Source organism: Biomphalaria glabrata, chromosome 5, assembly GCF_947242115.1.
Source record: "Biomphalaria glabrata chromosome 5, xgBioGlab47.1, whole genome shotgun sequence".
In the NCBI taxonomy this organism is placed as follows: Eukaryota; Metazoa; Mollusca; class Gastropoda; family Planorbidae; genus Biomphalaria; species Biomphalaria glabrata.
Genome location: NC_074715.1, coordinates 17,360,052 through 17,380,176, shown reverse-complemented (window position 1 = coordinate 17,380,176; position 20,125 = coordinate 17,360,052). Strand labels below are relative to the sequence as shown.

The 20,125-nt window shown below is 34.1% G+C and overlaps 1 protein-coding gene across 1 annotated transcript; it reads left to right on the top strand.

Annotated features, from left to right (window-relative positions):
• Positions 1–5,515: 5,515 nt before the first annotated feature.
• LOC106064353 (N-acetylglucosamine-1-phosphotransferase subunit gamma-like) lies at positions 5,516–20,084 on the top strand. Its single transcript, XM_013222882.2, has 9 exons — positions 5,516–5,735; positions 6,673–6,727; positions 6,826–6,963; positions 10,228–10,311; positions 12,219–12,312; positions 13,567–13,764; positions 17,335–17,484; positions 17,662–17,719; positions 19,294–20,084. The coding sequence occupies exons 1-9, from the start codon at positions 5,660–5,662 to the stop codon at positions 19,338–19,340; spliced, it is 900 nt and encodes a 299-aa protein (XP_013078336.2). The 5' UTR covers positions 5,516–5,659; the 3' UTR covers positions 19,341–20,084.
• Positions 20,085–20,125: the final 41 nt, after the last annotated feature.

The following is a 20,125-nucleotide window of genomic DNA, read 5'->3' as shown; positions in this document are numbered from 1 at the left end:
TGTTCAAAATACTCTTTCAGGCTTCACTTAACCAGGGCAGAGTACCAAAGGACTGGAAAGAAGCTAATGTCACCCCCCTATTTAAAAAAGGAGAAAAATCTGACCCAGGAAACTACAGACCAGTATCACTTACCAGCATCACATGTAAAATCCTAGAACACATAATATGTAGCAACATCATTAACCACTCAGACAAACATAATGTCCTCACACCATACCAACATGGCTTTAGGAAATATAGATCATGTGAAACACAACTAATAAGACTAATTGATGATTTTTCAAAAGGTTTAGATAATAGTGAACAAATAGATGCTATCTTACTAGATTTTTCTAAGGCTTTTGACAAAGTTCACCACCACAGTTTGCTTAAAAAATTAAAATATTTCCGCATTAATGGTCCACTGCATCAGTGGATTAAAGACTTTCTGATAGGGAGAGAACAAACTGTAATAATAAATGGCTCTAAATCAACACCGATAACAGTAAACTCAGGTGTACCTCAAGGAACAGTCTTGGGTCCACTACTATTTTTAATTTACATAAATGATTTACCAAATTGCATTAGTTCAGGAACAAAAGTCAGATTATTTGCAGACGATTGTATAATATATAGAACAATAAAAACAACACAAGACACAGATATTTTACAAAGAGAATTAGATGAATTACAGAAATGGGAATCAAATTGGAGCATGTCTTTCCACCCAGAAAAATGTCAGTTGTTAAGAGTAACAAAAAAACTAAAACAAATTAATTCCACTTATCTTATTCATGGCAAACCAGTAACACAGACTAAAAACGCAAAATACCTAGGTGTTATAATAAATGAAAAACTGTCATGGAATCCACATATTGATGAAACTACAAAAAAAATCAAACAAAGCATTAGGATTTATTAAAAGAAATTTCTATAAATCAAATAAGAACATAAAACTAAAATGTTATTTAACCTTGGTTAGGCCAATAATAGAATATGCATCCTCTGTTTGGGACCCCTCAACTCAAGAAAACATTAAGAAACTAGAACAGACACAAAATAGAGCAGTGCGATTCATAACAAACGAATATTCACATTTGACTAGAGTAACACCTTTAGTAAAATCACTAAATTTAGAAAGCCTTCAGGACAGAAGGCTCAAAAGTAAAGTAGCAATCATGCATAAAACACTGAACCATAATCTTCAAATACAAAAACAAAATTTAATAAAATACTCTGAAAGACACAAAGATAAAGGCACATTCCTCGTCCCATATGCTAGGACAAATTTGTACAAATACTCCTTCCCTAGTGCTATTAGAGCATGGAATGGGTTGCCTGAGCTAGCCAGGAAAACCAGTGACTTGGCAGAATTTAAGTCATTGGTTAATATGCATGACTAAATGCATGACGCGTAGGACGTAATCATCTTCTTTTTTGAAGTAACGTCTGTATTATATAAGATAAGATAAGATTAAAATTACTAAGACAATCTCATACGTGAAACCATTACATTCATACCCTGGCGTTGAAATTCCTGAAATAATTACCGGGGATGGCATTGTTCCTAATCCATAGAACATAACTTGCCCTTGCTTGCTTGAGTCAAGTAGTAGGCCTATAGTAGCTAAATCGACTTCAGGTTTATGTTGAAAATGTGTTCCTTAACAGCAAAATGAGAAACTATAACGTGGAATAGATTATTGTAATCTGACACCTCCAACACACGCACTTGCGTTTTACTTTGATGCTTCAATGTATCTCCTATTTCACACTGAAGTGAGATTGTTATCGAGAGGCAAAGTTCTAAAACGTGATTTTCATCTTAGTGATGAACTAATAGTTGTTTTTTTTTTTTTTTGTAAATCAGAAAGCTAAACCACTCTTTGTTATCCCGTATATCTGGTTGACATCGTGAACAAATTAAATTGATCTCTGCAAGAATTTAATGCAACATGCCTTGATTTGTCTGGAAAAAAATATCGTTCCTTCCAAACAAAACTTCAGCTTTTCAAATAAAAATGGGTTTCATGTTGACATTGTCAACTTTAACTGCTTTCTATGTGGAAAATGGCATTGAGCCTGATCAACAGAATGTAGTCTAGGCCTAATAACATTAGCAAAAGGATACATTAAGTTAGATCTACTTAGTCATAGGAACGAAAATAATTTTATAGTTGGGGGTCGCGGGATAGTGTGGAGTAGTATAAGATTATCAGAACTTTCGATCATATTATTATTACAGTTATTATTACAGTTGAGAACCGCTGATATCGATCTAACTCCGCCATATGCCGGTCCCAAGCCCGGGTGAGAAAGGAGGAGGGTTTGGCGTGGGGCTAGCGACCCCACCCTGTAAAACCACTATTGCTACAGAAACGGCAAACTCGACACATAATGAAAACTATACATGCGGCGAGGGCGGCCAAACCCTGATAACGGTGTTGGATCAAAGCCAACTGGAAGTCCAATACCTGATACATGGCAAGCCTTTCAACGCAAGGAAACCGACTCTTATAGGCACGTGGAATGTAAGAACCCTGAATCAATGCGGTAAACTGGCCCAACTTTTAAGAGAGTTTGACTCTTACCGGCTGGACATCCTTGGGATCTGCGAGATGCGGTGGACATCAAGTGGACAAATAATCAATGATGGCAAGACAATAATATATTCAGGACATGACAAGGAGCACATTGGTGGTGTAGGAATCATCATGTCTAAAATAGCAGCTTCAGCGCTAATTGCTTGGAAGCCGGTCAGTGACCGCATCATTACAGCTCGACTCCAAACAAAGCAAATTAAAGTCACTACCATCCAAGCTTATGCTCCTACAGAGGATGCAGAAGATACCATCAAAGATCATTTCTATAATCAACTACAAACCACTCTTGATGAAACACCTACTCACGACCTAATTCTACTGATGGGAGACTTTAACGCCAAAATCAATCCCAACCGAACTGGCTTTGAATATGTAATGGGACCATATGGCTCTGCAGAAAACATCAGTGATAATGGCGAGCGCTTGATTTCTCTCTGCGCATCCAACAGCCTTTCAATTGGAAACACATATTTTAAGCACAAACAAATACACAAAAAAAACATGGCGATCACCAAATGGAGAAACCTTCAACGAGATAGATTACATTTGCATCTCCAAACGATGGAGGTCATCTCTGTTAGACGTGCGGACCCGCAGAGGAGCTGATATCGGCTCAGACCACTACCTTGTCAGTGGCAAATGTAAGCTCCGATTAAAACGCCAACCAAAACAAACCACACGACCCCGCCCATTTAATGTAGAGAAGCTTAAAGACGGCAATACTGCAGCACAGTTCCAATTGAAACTAACGAACCGCTTTGAGGCTCTTGCAGATATATTGACCCTTGAAGAAGAGTGGGCCAACTTCAAAGATACCACTATTGGGTGCGCGGAAGAAGTTATCGGAAGGAGGCGAGGCTCATACAAGGAACGGTGGATACAAGACAGAACATGGAAATTGATAGATGAGAGGAAAGAGGCCAAACGTAGGCGAGATCAGAAAAATGAAACACAGGATCGCAGCATAGCGGAAGAAGCCTATAGGGAAGCAGATCTGAAAGTAAAGAGAAGCTGTCGGCAAGATAAACGGGACTGGATAGAGCAGAAGGGACAAGAGGCACAAGCAGCTGCAAGCAGAAATGATACAAAAATACTCCATCGTATTGTCCGAGATCTCACTGGAGCAAAGAGTGGACATGGGGCACCAATAAAAGACAAGCAAGGCAAAACTTTGTTAACCAAAGAAGAACAGGATGCAAGATGGGTAGAGCACTTTAAAGAGACCCTTAACCAACTGTCGCCAGACCTAACTTACATATTCAAGGACCCCTCTCCAGACAATGATCTCAAGGTCAAGACAGACCCAATAACTGCTGAGGAGGTTACCATGGCCATAGCAGTGCTAAAGAATAACAAAGCACCAGGACTAGACATGATATCAGCAGAAATGCTAAAATATGGGGGACAGTGCATTGTTAACAGAATGACTGATCTCTTAAATCTCTGTTGGCGAACTTCAAAAGTCCCAGAGGACTGGCAAAAGGGAGTGATTGTAAAGCTTCCAAAAAAGGGCAACTTGGCAGATTGCAACAACTGGAGGGGCATTACTCTCCTCTCTGTCCCAGGCAAAGTTTTCAGCACTGTTTTGTTGAGACGGCTTCAACAGTCTGTAGATGAAAGGCTCAGAGAAGAACAAGCAGGTTTCCGAAGAGGCAGATCATGTACAGAGCAGATTTTCGTTTTACGAAATATCATAGAACAAAGTCTTGAGTACCAACAACGGCTAATGATCAGTTTTGTGGACTTCAAAAAAGCGTTTGATAGTGTCCACCGAGAATCACTATGGAAAATAGTTAGAGAATACGGTATCCCAGAAAAATTCGTCCAGATCCTACGACGCCTTTACAGTCAGTCTAGTTGCTGCATTAAAACAGAAGAGGGAACAACAGAGTTTTTTTACAATCGAGACAGGTGTGAGACAGGGGTGCATCTTATCTCCCTTCCTTTTCCTCCTAGCCATCGACTACATAATGAGGAGAGCAATGAACCAGACTGCCTTTGGTATTCCATGGCATGAACAACTCCGATTGATGGACTTGGACTTTGCTGATGATGTTGCACTACTCGGGGCTACAAATAAATGCATTCAAGAAATGACGGAGAGCCTAGACAGAGAGGCACCCAAAATTGGCCTCCGCATAAACTTGGATAAGACTAAAATTATGCGAGTGGGATATAAGGCAAAGGGTGTCCCCATCAGACTTGGCGAGTCAAAGCTTGAAGAGCTGGACAAGTTCACGTACCTTGGCAGCATCATAACAAATGATGGAGATGCTTACCATGATGTAGCATGTCGAATAGGAAAGGCAGGGAGCATTTTCCAAAGGCTGCTGCCTATTTGGACTAGCCAAGCCATTGGACTCGAGACAAAAATACACCTTCTCAACACAATCGTCATTCCAACTGCTACATATGCATGTGAGACGTGGAAGTCATCTGTCAAAATTGAGAAAAGACTAAATGTGGCTCAACAAAGATGGCTGAGACGGATTTTGGGAGTCAGTTACACAGACCGGATCTCAAACAAGGAAATCCTATGCCGAACTGGGAGTCGAACACTTAGTGAGGTTGTGACTGAGCGTCGCATGAGGTTTGCGGGACATGTTCTACGTCAAAATGAATTACGCACACCAAGAGTTGCGATAACCTGGAAGCCAAAACGAGGAAAGCGCAAACAGGGACGTCCTCGTATTACCTGGCGACACACCTTCATGGAGGACCTCAGAACAGTGGACACCAGATGGGAGGAGGCTCCAGACATTGCCAGTGACAGATCATTATGGAGACAGCTTGCCGCCCAATGCGCCGAACGGCGCGGGAGGACCTAAGTCTAAGTAAGTAAGATATCGATCTAGAAAAGACTCTATATATGTCAGTTAGATAGTACAAACCTATATTTCAATGTTTATGTTGTCATGCTAGCATGAAATGTAATCTTTAACATTAAAGATGCACAACAAACTTGTGTACATTCAGTTCACTGCTAGCTAACTAGATTTAGAATAATAGATTCTACTAGTTACTAGATATATATAGATCTAGATCTAGGAATCATAAATTCACAGTAGCGTGAAAAATGCACCATAAAAGCATTTGTATATTCTTACTCAACTTACTGTTCATTAACATTGTGTTATTATATCAGCTCCAGGGTACGTTACGTACGTTGATCAATCAATTCACAATCACAATTGTGACAATTCAATGATTTGAATGATTATCTTATTATCTTAGAATACTTAGATTATCTAGTATAATCTAGTCAATCTAGATTAAATTATTCTAGGCAATTCAATATCAATGTATATATGACGATGATATATATTATATATATATATCTCGTATGTCTGATATGTCTTTTAACGTTTTCATGGACAATGTCACTCAATGTGATTTTGAAATAAATTAATGTAGTCAATGTAGATCGTAGATCTAATGATCTGTCATTCTATGACTATACTATTAGATGATAACTATGTGTAGAGTCTAGATTGACTTTGACTAGAATATGACTAGATCTATATTTAATATTATATTATAAACATTAAATGATGATGCGTAATAGTAAGTAAGTAGTAATACTAATAGTGTAATAGTGATGTAGAATCTAAATTATAATGAATCATTTGATTATTATCATACATACATCAGCATATTTTAGATCTACAATGATAATAAAGCTACATTCTTATCTAATGACATACTGTCACATAGTTACAACTTACATTGTCATAGATTTAGAACAGGGGTGAGCAATGGAGGGTGGCAACATATATTATGATATATAGATCTATATATATATATATATATATATATATATATATATATATAATAAATTATATTATAATAATAAAAAGGAATAAAACAACACACTTTTGTTTTTTTAAAGTGCCCATGTGGACCACTGTCAGTCATGGGCCTGGGTTCATTGAACCCATTTGTGCCATAGATATTATGCCACTGCTTTTGGCACTTCTGTGAATGTAGTTTAAATGAATTTTAGGTCAGCTTAAATGTAGACTTTTTCCCTGCTCTCCCACCTCAGACAAAAGCAATTTAAAAAGCTGACAGATTTGTTTTATTACACAGATGTTTTGGCAGATCTTGTTGAAATGAAGATAGTGGATGAACCATCAAGTTTTGGGTAACAGTAATAAACATTATAACACTTTTTTTAAATAAGTCATTTTGTTATTGTGAAAAATATATTTTGCAAACTATGTAATTTTTTTTTTTTTACAGTATCAATAATGTGTATTCACAACAGAGTCACACTCAGCCAGAAGAAACACTTAAACTCAGAGTTCAACCTGCAAATTTTTCAGGGCCTTCTCATTTCCAGAGACTGATAGGGCGCTGTTTTAGTTCCGTTATAAGAAAGTTAGTGCAGTTTTTTTTAAATGTTTTTTTTTTTTATTTAAAATGATCCTTTCTGCTTTCTGTTAAGTATTTTTAGTTATTTTAAAATCTATGAATTTTTTAAATCTAGTTTCTCTCAATCTTATTTTGGGTTTTGTTATTTCAATCACAGTTTTGGGTATGTTATGTTGTAAAGTTTCTCTTAATGACATTTTGGGTTATTTTATGTAGCCAAATTTCTCTCAATCACAGTTTGGGTTATTTTATGTAGTCAAGTTTTTCTAAATCACAGTTTGGGTTATGTTATGTAGTCAAGTTTCTCTCAATCACAGTTTGGGTTATGTTAAGCAGTCAAGTTTCTCTGTGAAACTGTGTTGGACAGATTGCACAATCAAGCTTTCTACTAAGACAATTTAGGTTAGTTTACTTCAACTAGTTTCACACTGTAAATGAAGCAGATAATTTTGTTTCTTACTTAGACTAGACAGTGTTGAGCTTAATTTTGTTTCTTATGGAGAACGGGGAAAGTTCATTCAGCAGATTTTATATGACAACCATTTCTTTTTTTAATTAGAATTTGACCTGACAATGGTCATTCAGAAAAGTTAGTATTTAATAAAAAATTTAATCAAAGAGTTTTATGTAACACAAAATAGGAAATATCTGCATTAGTCTCTGTTAGCTTAAACAGGGTAAATGCTTTACCACCCATTCAGCACATTGACATATTTGGGAACATTACAATTATTATAAACAAACCCCATGTTTGAAAGAAATATTCATTCACTACAAAGCTAAAATAAAAAAAAAAACAAATAAACACAGTCTGTGTTTTTTTTTATATTTTAAAATCACATAGGAAACACAAGACTTTGATTACAAAAACAAACAGACACAAAATCTCCTTTGTTCCCCTGACAATACAATCCAAGTATCTGTTATAAACATTTCATATGTAATGTTGAGTGAAACTGGTGTGAAAGTATATTTCATTTTTGTAAAGTTATAATGTTTTTTTTTTTTTTTTTTTTTTTTGTGTAATGCACAAATAGTAAGAAAAATGAAAAATTATTATTATTATTAAGATATATAAATATAAGGATAACACAACCTAGTTACCATTTGCTGTACATGTAGCTTATTCTAAATGAAAATACATATTAACACCCCCGAAAGGCCATGCATATTCCTTGCAATCTTTAGTACCTAATCATCATCATCACTATCATCTGTCCTTTGTTTTCCTCATGGAACATAGAGCCTCAGTAAAAGCATGCCACTTGTTATGGAATAAGTGTTTATGATGTATCCATGAGAAAAGGTGGGCTGTTAGTTTGGCTGAGTAGGCATAATGGATTGTGATGAAACCATGAGCTGGTTTGTTATAGTTCAATTTCATAAATACTGGTGTGAAAGTTGAAAAGGGGGAGACTAGCAAGAGTTGCGTGGACAGCAAGACATACATTTTTAGTGAGTTGTATCTTGCTTAAATTATCATTTCACTTGTGTTTCTACACATAATCACACACCTACTTTCAAGTTGAATCTGTGTATACATTTATAAATAAAAGTTAAATATATTTTGTTTAAAACAAAAACTTGTTCAAGTTTATTTCAAGTTTACATTAAGAATTGTGTATGCTTACTTAGTTTTAGTTTTACTAGCTGTTTGGAGCTACAAACTAATGACCAAGCATTAACATGATCTCTTGCTAGTCTTTTCAATTAAATGCTCTCTCGGCTTCATCTACCAGCATCACATGTAAAATCCTAGAACACATAATATGTAGCAACATCATAAACCACTTAGACAAACATAATGTCCTCACACCATACCAACATGGCTTTAGGAAATATAGATCATGTGAAACACAACTAATAGGACTAATTGATGATTTTTCAAAAGGTTTAGATAATAGTGAACAAATAGATGCTATCTTACTAGATTTTTCTAAGGCTTTTGACAAAGTTCACCACCATAGTTTGCTTAAAAAATTAAAATATTTCGGCATTAATGGTCCACTGCATCAGTGGATTAAAGACTTTCTGATAGGGAGAGAACAAACTGTAATAATAAATGGCTCTAAATCAACACCGATAACAGTAAACTCAGGAGTACCTCAAGGTACAGTCTTGGGTCCACTACTATTTTTAATTTACATAAATGATTTACCAAACTGCATTAGTTCAGGAACAAAAGTCAGATTATTTGCAGACGATTGCATAATATATAGAACAATAAAAACAACACAAGACACAGATATTTTACAAAGAGAATTAGATGAATTACAGAAATGGGAATCAAATTGGAGCATGTCTTTCCACCCAGAAAAATGTCAGTTGTTAAGAGTAACAAAAAAACTAAAACAAATTAATTCCACTTATCTTATTCATGGCAAACCAGTATCACAGACTAAAAACGCAAAATACCTAGGTGTTATAATAAATGAAAAACTATCATGGAATCCACATATTGATGAAACTACAAAAAAATCAAACAAAGCATTAGGATTTATTAAAAGAAATTTCTATAAATCAAATAAGAACATAAAACTAAAATGTTACTTAACCCTGGTTAGGCCAATAATAGAATATGCATCCTCCGTTTGGGACCCCTCAACTCAAGAAAACATTAAGAAACTGGAACAGACACAAAATAGAGCAGTGCGATTCATAACAAACGAATATTCACATTTGACTAGAGTAACACCTTTAGTAAAATCACTAAATTTAGAAAGCCTTCAGGACAGAAGGCTCAAAAGTAAAGTAGCAATCATACATAAAACACTGAACCATAATCTTCAAATACAAAAACAAAATTTAATAAAATACTCTGAAAGACACAAAGATAAAGGCACATTCCTCGTCCCATATGCTAGGACAAATTTGTACAAATACTCCTTCTTCCCTAGTGCTATTAGAGCATGGAATGGGTTGCCTGAGCTAGCCAGGAAAACCAGTGACTTGGCAGAATTTAAGTCATTGGTTAATATGCATGACTAAATGCATGACGCGTAGGACGTAATCATCTTCTTTTTTGAAGTAACGTCTGTATTATATAAGATAAGAAGAAGATAAGATCTAGTCTTACATTTCCTTTGTGGAGCTCTACTCTCGCCTTGTTAACATTAATTCATGTCACTTCCCTTGATAATTCTATTTGTACATTGAGTGAATGTTTCAGACCAAAGTGGGAATAGTTTAAAAATGCTTAAGTAGCTGTTCAGTAGTTCTTCAAAATGTAACACTTTTATTGGATAAACATACATCATCTTTTTCTTTCAGCTATAAATATAAATTCTGTCCATTTTCTAATGTGACACAGCATGAACAAGGTCTTCATTGGAATCCATATAAAGGTGTCCTGGGGTGAGTAATAACAACTTCTGTATTCTATTAAAAGTATCCTAAGTAAGCTCCTTTTATGTACAAAAGAGGTCAAGTCCACATATTGTGATAATTATTTCTTACCTGAGATGAAATCCATTTGGTAGCAAGGCTGGAAGTCCTCCCGTAGAGCCTTGGCAAGAAACTCAGCTGTTAGGCCTTTAAGCTCCCATACAGATCAAGTGACTCTCTGAGCTGCGGACACTCTTGCAAGATATGCGCCACTGTTTCCACCGACTCTCCACAGTGTCGGCAACGGGCATCAAAATTTGTCCGGAACCGGGCAAAATAAGCACCAACAGGGCAGTGCCCCATTCTACAATGCGCAATAATGGATTGTTCCGACCTTTTTAGCCTCCACCATGGATCTTCGCAGTTCGGGCCACACAAATGCTGCCAGACTCCACAGGCTTTGTTGGAGCCATCCCAGGATTTCAACCACTAGTCATGTACCCACTCTCGGATTAATGTCGTAGCTTGGTTAAACATACTTGGAGCCTTGAAATTGTGCACGGCCAGCACTCCTTCTCATGCTAGAGCATCAGCCGCCTTGTTAACCCCCTGGCTGCATTGCGAGGGCACCCACTGCATAAAGATGACAGCTCCAATAAATAGGTGGATGTTATTTGTGCTGCCTAATGCCTCTTCTACCAAAGGGGACTTTACTCCAAGCCAGCCATAGCTTGGAGGCTGGAGCTAGAATCGGTAACCATTACAACAGAAGCCGCAACAGTTTCCCTTTAACTGAGTTTTTCCCCTATATGGCATAGTGCTGTGATTATCATAGTGAGTTCAGCGTCAAAGCTACATGTGGCCGCATGCACCTGACAGCTTGTCTTGTTTGAGGTCCGGGTAACATATAAAGGCCCCATACCCAGCTCTCGTGGGGTCTTTAAGTACGGACCCATCTGTGTAGTAGAAGATGGCATCTGATGGGTATGATTTGAGTGTATGTGTTGCCATCTTTTTGGGTATGTCAGGGTGCATGTGTCTTCTAGTAGCCCCCTCCAGTCCCGCTAGTGTAGAAACACTAGATTGTCAGAAATATTAATCTAATACGCTTTAAGTAATTTATTTAGTATTCATTATTAGAATTAAATTTGGGTATGTTGAAGTCATTCAAATTCAGGACAAATGCAGAGCAAGTAAACCACCTCCTTTATAGATTATACAGAATCTTATCTTATATATTACCAAAAAGAAGATAATTACGCCCTATGCATTTCATTTGTATTGTTTACTTCATTTCCTCTAATTCTAAACAATGAGTGATATGCTTTTATTTTAATTAAATCATCCTCTTAGTAGCTTGATTTCATATTTTCTTGTTGCTACCGCCAATAATTAGCTATAATCTAAAATTTTTAGTTACTTTTAACCATTAAAATTTGACACATGTTTACATTAAAATAAATAATTAACTGTCTGAATACCACACATACAGCCGCCCCCCCCCCCCCCTCCCCATTCATAATATTTTTTTGTATTTTAAAAAAAGATAAAACAAGAAGAGAGGGACGAAATCACAACTATGAGATGTTTCTAAATAAATCCTTTATTATGGGTAAATACTAAGAATGGGAGAAAGTGGGGATGGACTGACTGACTCACTGTGTGAGACCCTTAAAATCACAAAGAATAGAAAGATAGGGGACTTTCCGAGCATTACACTTGTCATACCAAGTTATCCAACTGACTGTGGGAAAGGTGTCTAAATGGTGTACAAAACATAACAATCTGTTTCTTTTATTTCTAATGCTCTTGTAGTAAATGTTTATATATTAACTTTTTTTCTTCTTATAAGTAACTACTGTTTTAACACTTGTTGCAAGATTTACTTTTAATTTGTCTGTTGATATTTCAAATATACAATTTGCATTTCTCCTTAGAGTTTGGCAAGAATGGGAGATAGAGAACAATACCTTTACTTCTATGATGATGAAAGATGGAGATCCCTGTGGAAGTATTTTCAGATCAGTGAAAGTGAGACTTCTAAAGTTTAAGCATTTTTATGTACAAAAAGAAAGGAATAACACAAGAAATATTTCATTTCTTTTCCTAGACAGCTTTTTACTACTGAGTTTGTAGGCAGTTTGTACCATAGAAAATTCTTCTCTTTTGCTCCACCCTGGTATACAGTGTTGGTTATACTTGGTTATTGGTCTGTTTCTGGTGGGATAATTTAGACTAGAAATTTAAACTTAAGACAAAAATTTTATTGTTACATTTTTTTTTCTTGTTAATTTGTATTTTCTTTTTTTTTTTTTTTTAAGGAACTCAAGGTAATAAAAGAAATATTAATACAATGGCATTGCTTTAAACAGAAAAAAAAAAAAAAGAAAAAAAAGATCATAACATCATTACATTTCCAGTTTATAGTAAAAAATATTGAATAAGATAGATAGAAGTACATACAAAACTAGACCTTAGAAAATAGCATTGCTCCCTATATTTAGGGATTTCAAATAAATAAATAAATACATAAATAGCTAAATATGTATATATATATATATAGTATTTTCTTATTTGTGCTAAGGGGAATTAACTTTGAATCTTGCGGCAGGCTTCATGGTCACTTTGCTTTGACAGGATAGATGGTTTAATTTAACATTATTAAAAAGAGGAATCATCTAGTTATATATATATATATATATATATATATATATAACTATTATTATTATTATATAATATTTCTCATATCCTGTGAACACGAAGAGGACTGTAAATTCCAAACCTCGCTTTAAAAAGCCGGCCGCATACATGGCATGGGTAGGTTTGATTAGTTCTAGATAACAACAATAAGTCTTCTAGTTACTGTTGTTCTAGAACAAAAAAATTCTGACGACAGTGTGGACCAAAAACTTGGAATTACATTGTTGTGGTGTACAGCTTATTTCAATGTAATGGTAAATGTACATTTAATAGAAACAGGACACCTCCATGTTAATACAAAGAAGTGCACAAATAAAATAAAGAGCTCAATTTATAACTCATTCTTATACTGTAATAATGGATATTAAATTTTTTGTGCTGTGAAATGCTTTTTTTTATTACATAAGGCAAGGTAAAGTTTCAAAAAAACTCAATTTTGTGTGACTCTCTTTAGGTACTGAATTTTAGCTGGATTAAACAATTACTTCAACTCTAATTGGTATTAAAATTCAATAGTTTCTAAAGATTTCTTATCCAGTGGTATGCATCTTTCCATTTTGTTCAACCTAAATCTCTTGATTACAGATTACATTCATGTGTGGAAACCACAGTGAGATAGTCAATGCTAGTGAGCCTCAGACTTGTCATTACCACCTGGTGTTTAGGACACCACTTGTCTGTCACCCAGATTCTATGCTAGTCTATCCAGCCCTCAGCCCTGAATTACAGAAAGAGTGGGATCACCTTGAGCATGTAATGGCAAGACAGGAGTTAACTGCAAAGGTGAGTCATGTTCAAGAGAACATGATTGATTTTGAAACAATTGCATTTTGGGATGTGTGACTGAATGGTATAAACCATTTTTCTACCTAACTTCTGGGGGGGGGGGGGGGGGGGCTTGAGCTCAAATCCAAATTTTGTCAAGAAATTTTTTATTGGAGTTCAGACTCATGGTGAGTTTAATTTGTTGGACGCCTGCATGGAAACTTTCATATCCCCCGCCCCCCATATGTCCACAAAAGAGTTTTGACCAGAGGGTAAGCATGGCTTAAAACTATATTATAAAGTAGAATGTGAGGGGTATGTATGTATGTATGTATGTATGGATGTATGTTACTTATAGACATCAAAACCGCTTGACCAATCTTGATAAAACTAGGCAGGAATGTTCCTTGGGTACCAACTTAGACCGTAGTGTATGTATTGTAGCCCTAAAACAAACTTAAGACCCTCAAAAAAAATAAAGTTGTCCGACTCTATTACAGCTATAGTATTTTATGGATCTAGGCCATGTCTACAATGTTGACATGAGAAAAGATAGAAAGGATTTAGACCTAGATCTAATTTTAAGAAATACACTTTGCGCAGATAGTTTTTTACTTTGACACATGAAAAGACAAAAGAAGATCCATTGATTTCATTATATAATAAAATTAACCTTCAATTTTGTGTTTCAAAAGCATTTTTTACATTAATTAGTTCCTTATATCTGTGATTACAGATTTCCTGACGAACATTCTTTCATTAGACAATTCAGTAATGAATCGCGTACTAAATATTAATTCGTTTAATTGTTTACTTTATAATCCCATCCCTAGATCTAAAACTCTAATTCAACTCTAAGATGATAAAACTTCTCTTCGCATGGATAGTTTTATACTTTAACACATAAACATATTAATTAAAGTCCATTCATTTCATATTTTGATCAAATAAACATTCAAATTTGGTTTTCTAAAGCTACATTCATTTACGAAAGCTGCGAAGCCGAGTTGAGATAGGCCTAGATCTATATTCATTCATGAATCGCGTACTAAATATAATTTCGTTTAATTGTTCACTTTATAATCCCATTCATTTAACAAAGCTATCGCTCTTTTCGTTTTTAATAGATAAGAATGTATCGACTTCGGGTAAACCCATTTTCGCAAACCTAATTTTATTTTCGTAGCGAAAGAGAAATAACGTGAAAGGATCATTAGCTACGTTTAACATACATCTAAATCCAATCCACTAGATTATTTAAAAGCATTTTTTACATAAATTAGTTCCGAATATCTGTGACTACAGATTTCCTGGCGAACATTCTTTCATTAGACATTACCAAATGGTTACACATTAACACATCTCTCTACTGAGTCTATTCCTAGGCCTAGGTCTAATAAAACTCTTATTGAACTCTAAGATGATAAAACTTCTTTTCGCAAAGATAGTTTTATGCTTTAACACATAAACATACTAATTATTGTCCATTCATTTCATATTTTAATCAAATTAACATTCAAATTTGTTTTTCTAAAGCATTTTTAATACATTCGTTCGCTGTTCGCTAAAGCTGCGTAGCCGTGTTGAGATAGGCCTATATAAATTCATTCATGAAAAAAGGTCACGCATGCGCAGCACAGAATGAACTCAATAGTCTATTAAAGCTCTAGATTAGTGTAGATTTAGATCTACGTCTACCTCAAGATCTACTTTATACTTTATACACATGAACATACAAAATTTAGTCTATTCATCTCAAATTTTAATCAAATATATGTAGGCCTACAAGCAAATGTTTTAATTTGAAAAAAAAATGGATTTAATTAAGCCTATTAGCTATTTTGATTTGATAGCTTCATTCACACTATTTTTACATTGACACATTCGCTTTACTTATTACATTATTATTTCGTTTAATTGTTTACAAAACACTCTCAGTGACTATATCGACAGTAATGCGCAAATAAAGACCCGCGGGTCGCGGGTAACATATGTCTAGTACTATATAAAAATTAAATAATAAAGATACTTGTAACATGCAAATGAACTACAAAATAGCTAATTCTTTTTTATTTAATTAGAGAATTTAAAGTATCATTCAATGTCTAGTTCTATCTCACATAGTTGACATTTCCACTTGAAGTACTATCACTTGTTTACAAGTACAAAAGTAAGGTTACTCTTTCAGACCTAAAAGCTAGTGTGGCAAAAAAAAGGAAAGGTCACTAAGTTATGTGGTTGTGATGCTGGCATTGGGTGGTAAATACAATTTTGTAAACTTGAGTTTTAGTGACTCAACATCCAAGCATAGCTGGGGATAGAACTGGTGAAAATATCCAACAAAATGTTCTTCAAGAATTGCATTATTTAATTATCCAAATTGTAATCATAAATTATTATGCACACACAAAGTTCTTAGTTAATATGCACAATACAATTCAATATCAAAACTACATAAATAAATAAGTTACTATAAGTTACTTATACATTATACATTTATTGTCTTCAACCCAAGAAAGTGGCATAACACTCCAGCAATGGAAGTTATATTTTAGTTTTTTAATTACCTCTACAGCATTATTTTACACTTCTTGTTTGAAAACACATGAAACATCTAGAATCAATGTACAATTATTCTGTTTATGTTCTGGGCTGGACCCATTTGATTATATGACAGTGCTGTCAACTAAGGTGCTATGTAGCTGGGGCCCTTGATTCATTAGTTTTGCACTCTGCCATCACATTATAGTATATTTATATCAGTCATCAATGTTTCAAAGCACTCTGCTATCACATTATAGTATATTTATATCAGTCATCACAGTTTCAAAGCACTCTGCCATCACATATAGTATGTTTATATCAGTCATCAATGTTTCAAAGCACTCTGCTATCACAGTTTAGTATATTTATATCAGTCATCACGGTTTCAAAGCACTCTACCATCACATATAGTATGTTTATATCAGTCATCATTGTTTCAAAGCACTCTGCCATCACATTATAGTATATTTATATCAGTCATCAAAGTTTCAAAGCACTCTGCCATCACATTATAGTATATTTATATCAGTCATCAATGTTTCAAAGCACTCTGCCATCACATTATAGTATATTTATATCAGTCATCAAAGTTTCAAAGCACTCTGCCATCACATTATAGTATATTTATATCAGTCATCAAAGTTTCAAAGCACTCTGCCATCACATTATAGTATATTTAAACCAGTCATCAAAGTTTCAAAGCACTCTGCCATCACATATAGTATGTTTATATCAGTCATCAATGTTTCAAAGCACTCTGCCATCACATTATAGTATATTTATATCAGTCATCAAAGTTTCAAAACACTCTGCCATCACATTATAGTATATTTATATCAGTCATCAAAGTTTCAAAGCACTCTGCCATCACATTATAGTATATTTATATCAGTCATCAAAGTTTCAAAGCACTCTGCCATCACATTATAGTATATTTATATCAGTCATCAAAGTTTCAAAGAGATGATCAAACACATTTTGTGAAACAATTTTTTTGTTGCTTTGATTAACATTGATAAGGTATGAAATCTGCATCAATTACAGGGTTACCAGAAAAGGTTACGAAAACTCTTTGAAAAGGCTGGCTTAATGTTGAGTAGAGAGGAACACACAACACTTTTAAAGAAAGCAGAACAAGTGGAGAAAGCAAAAATCAGTGAAGGAGAATTTGAATCTCTAGATACTTGTAAAGTGGTAAGTATTGATAGCTCAATCAGTGGGTTCATTTTAAAATTATTAACATAATTCCTGTAGAGAATTATTGATGTAGATGCATATTTTTTTACTTGGGTCATTTTGAAACACATACATATTAAATTTATCCTTTAGCTTGTATTGTTCAACATTTTTTCTTTCTTTTTCAATCTTTAGGAATACAAGAAACTCCAAGAGCGAATTAAACTCTTAGAAGCACAACTTACATTTGAAGGTAAAGATGGGAGCATGTTTGAAACTTACATACAAAACATTTAATTAGAAAATGTTTCTTAGCCATACTTGTCTGTTACTATCAGTGAATCTTCACCTTCTTTGATAGAACTTTGGGGCACTACATGTTCTCTGCCAACCAACTTCGTCCATCCTTTTCCCATTGTTGATTCTTTTTTTCCCCCATTGTGTCTATTGCTTGTTAGTTAAACTTTTAGAGATCTTTGCAAGTCTTGAGGATTTTGTACCATGGCCATATTACCTGAGCTTTTCTCTTTTGACTATTGTCTATTTCCTATGCAGAAGTATACTGACTAAAATGGTAGCCTACTCAGAGCTGTTGGATAATTTCAGCTATTTTTCATCTGTGCCAGACTGCCAAAATCATTTGGGAATTAACAAAACATGGTACATTTTAGTAAATTATATTGATATTTAAGATTTGTACACTTGTGTGCGGAATTTTTTATATCATCTTTTGGTGGTTAGCACTTGTCTTGAACTTTACCAGTCTTTTTATCAGTTAATATAAATTATTCACTTTTTTTTTGTTTCAAGCCATTCATATTTTTTTGTACATTGATTCATAACCTGAGGGGAGCAAATTGTTTGTGAGAAAAGCACACATTAAATAGTACCCAACCTTTTAATTATTTGACTTTTTGGATAGACCTAATCATCCTCTTTTCTGATCCACCTGGTTCAATCTGCTGCTATTAAGATTTAAGGGTCTTGTGTACAGGTAACTTGGTCTAATTTGGTAAGAATTGTTTTACATGACAAGATTCATAGATTCTAGACTTTTTCTTTCCTTTTATTATAAGAGAATATAATCAGAATTAGTTCACTGAACTGTATATTATAGGGTAGGATAATAGTGTCAATTATTTAGTTATTATACATAACATTCTATTCTCTTGATAAAGTAACATTAACTACTTTGTATTTAGAACTATTACTACTGTCTTTATCTGAGCTGTGTACCCAGTTGCAAGTGTCCTTTCAAAATAGTTAACTACATCTAAATTGTTTCCAACTTTTAAGAAATTCTTTAAAGGATTAGAGTTTTATTTTTAAAGTTCTCTTCCTAACAAGTTATGTCCCCTAAAACTTAAATATTTTATGGCTCTTGATTTAGATCTATACCCCATAGCTTTTTATTAATTAGTAATAATAATTTACATAGCACTGTTAACAAACATTATGTAAGCTGAAGGCATAATGTATGCTGAAGGGGCTATGAGAAGATAACAGAAACAAAGCATAGTTAAAATGGCAAACTAATCTAAATAAGTTTTGAACAGGTAGGTTGTAATGTTCTTTTTGGTTTGTCTTAGCTCCATGTACCGAAAAAGCCAGCAAATCATATTTTTTAAGGGAAAAATAAGGCACGTCTCAAAATAATTTTTTTATGCCACTAACTTTTAAATCATGTTTCTATCTATTATGTTTAGTAATTTAGACTTCTCAAACTTTTAATCTGTCTCTTGTTGCCACTTTATTCCATTCAATTATTTTTCATAATTGTAATAGAAACATGGAAAAAAATGTGTCTTTTTTTTGTCTTTATTTCAGGGCCTGATGAAAATGATTTTTCAGATGACCATTTACCTGATAAATAGAAAGTATGTTGGCCTAGCTTTATATGAATATTTATATTTAACAAAAAAAATGTACTGCTTTTTTGGTTTGATGTGAAAATGTTGGCTGTGTATTAAATCTGTTTACATTGGATTATTTATGTATTTCATTGATCATGTTCTGTTATTAAAAAAAATAGTTAAGCCAACTACAATTCTTTGGCTCCAAGACAATTTTATATAATGTGATATCATGGCTGCAATTTTGGTCTTTACGATATTGTAATAATGGTTTAGCTAAATGATAATGCAAGCTTTGTGTATTGTTTATGTCATATATTCAGAGGCTCATTGTAAATAATAGGGTTTATTAGTTGATGTTATTCTTGGATGTGACATGACATTTATCCTGTGACTTGTACACACATTGTTTTTTGAATGATAAGTATTATTTAGTTTTGTCATGCATCAGTGACATATTTGTTTTTCCACATGATAAGTGTATATTAGAAAGTTTTCACATCATTTCCTTTTCCAAATAGTGGTTCTTTTTATGTGTCATTATGTTTTTAAAAATAAAACAAACTTAACTTGTATTTACTTTGCTCACATTTCCACTATGGTTATATAATAAACAGATTTTTTATGGGAAGTAATTTTTTACTTTGTATTTTTTCAAATGAAACCAGCACTGTAAAGTATAAATAGTATGTATTTATAAATAATTCATTTAATCATTTGTTCTTGTTTAAATAGCATTGCAATATATCAAGTTTCTTTTTTTTTGTAATTCCTATTGTTAAAAGTTGTACATCACTCATTGGATC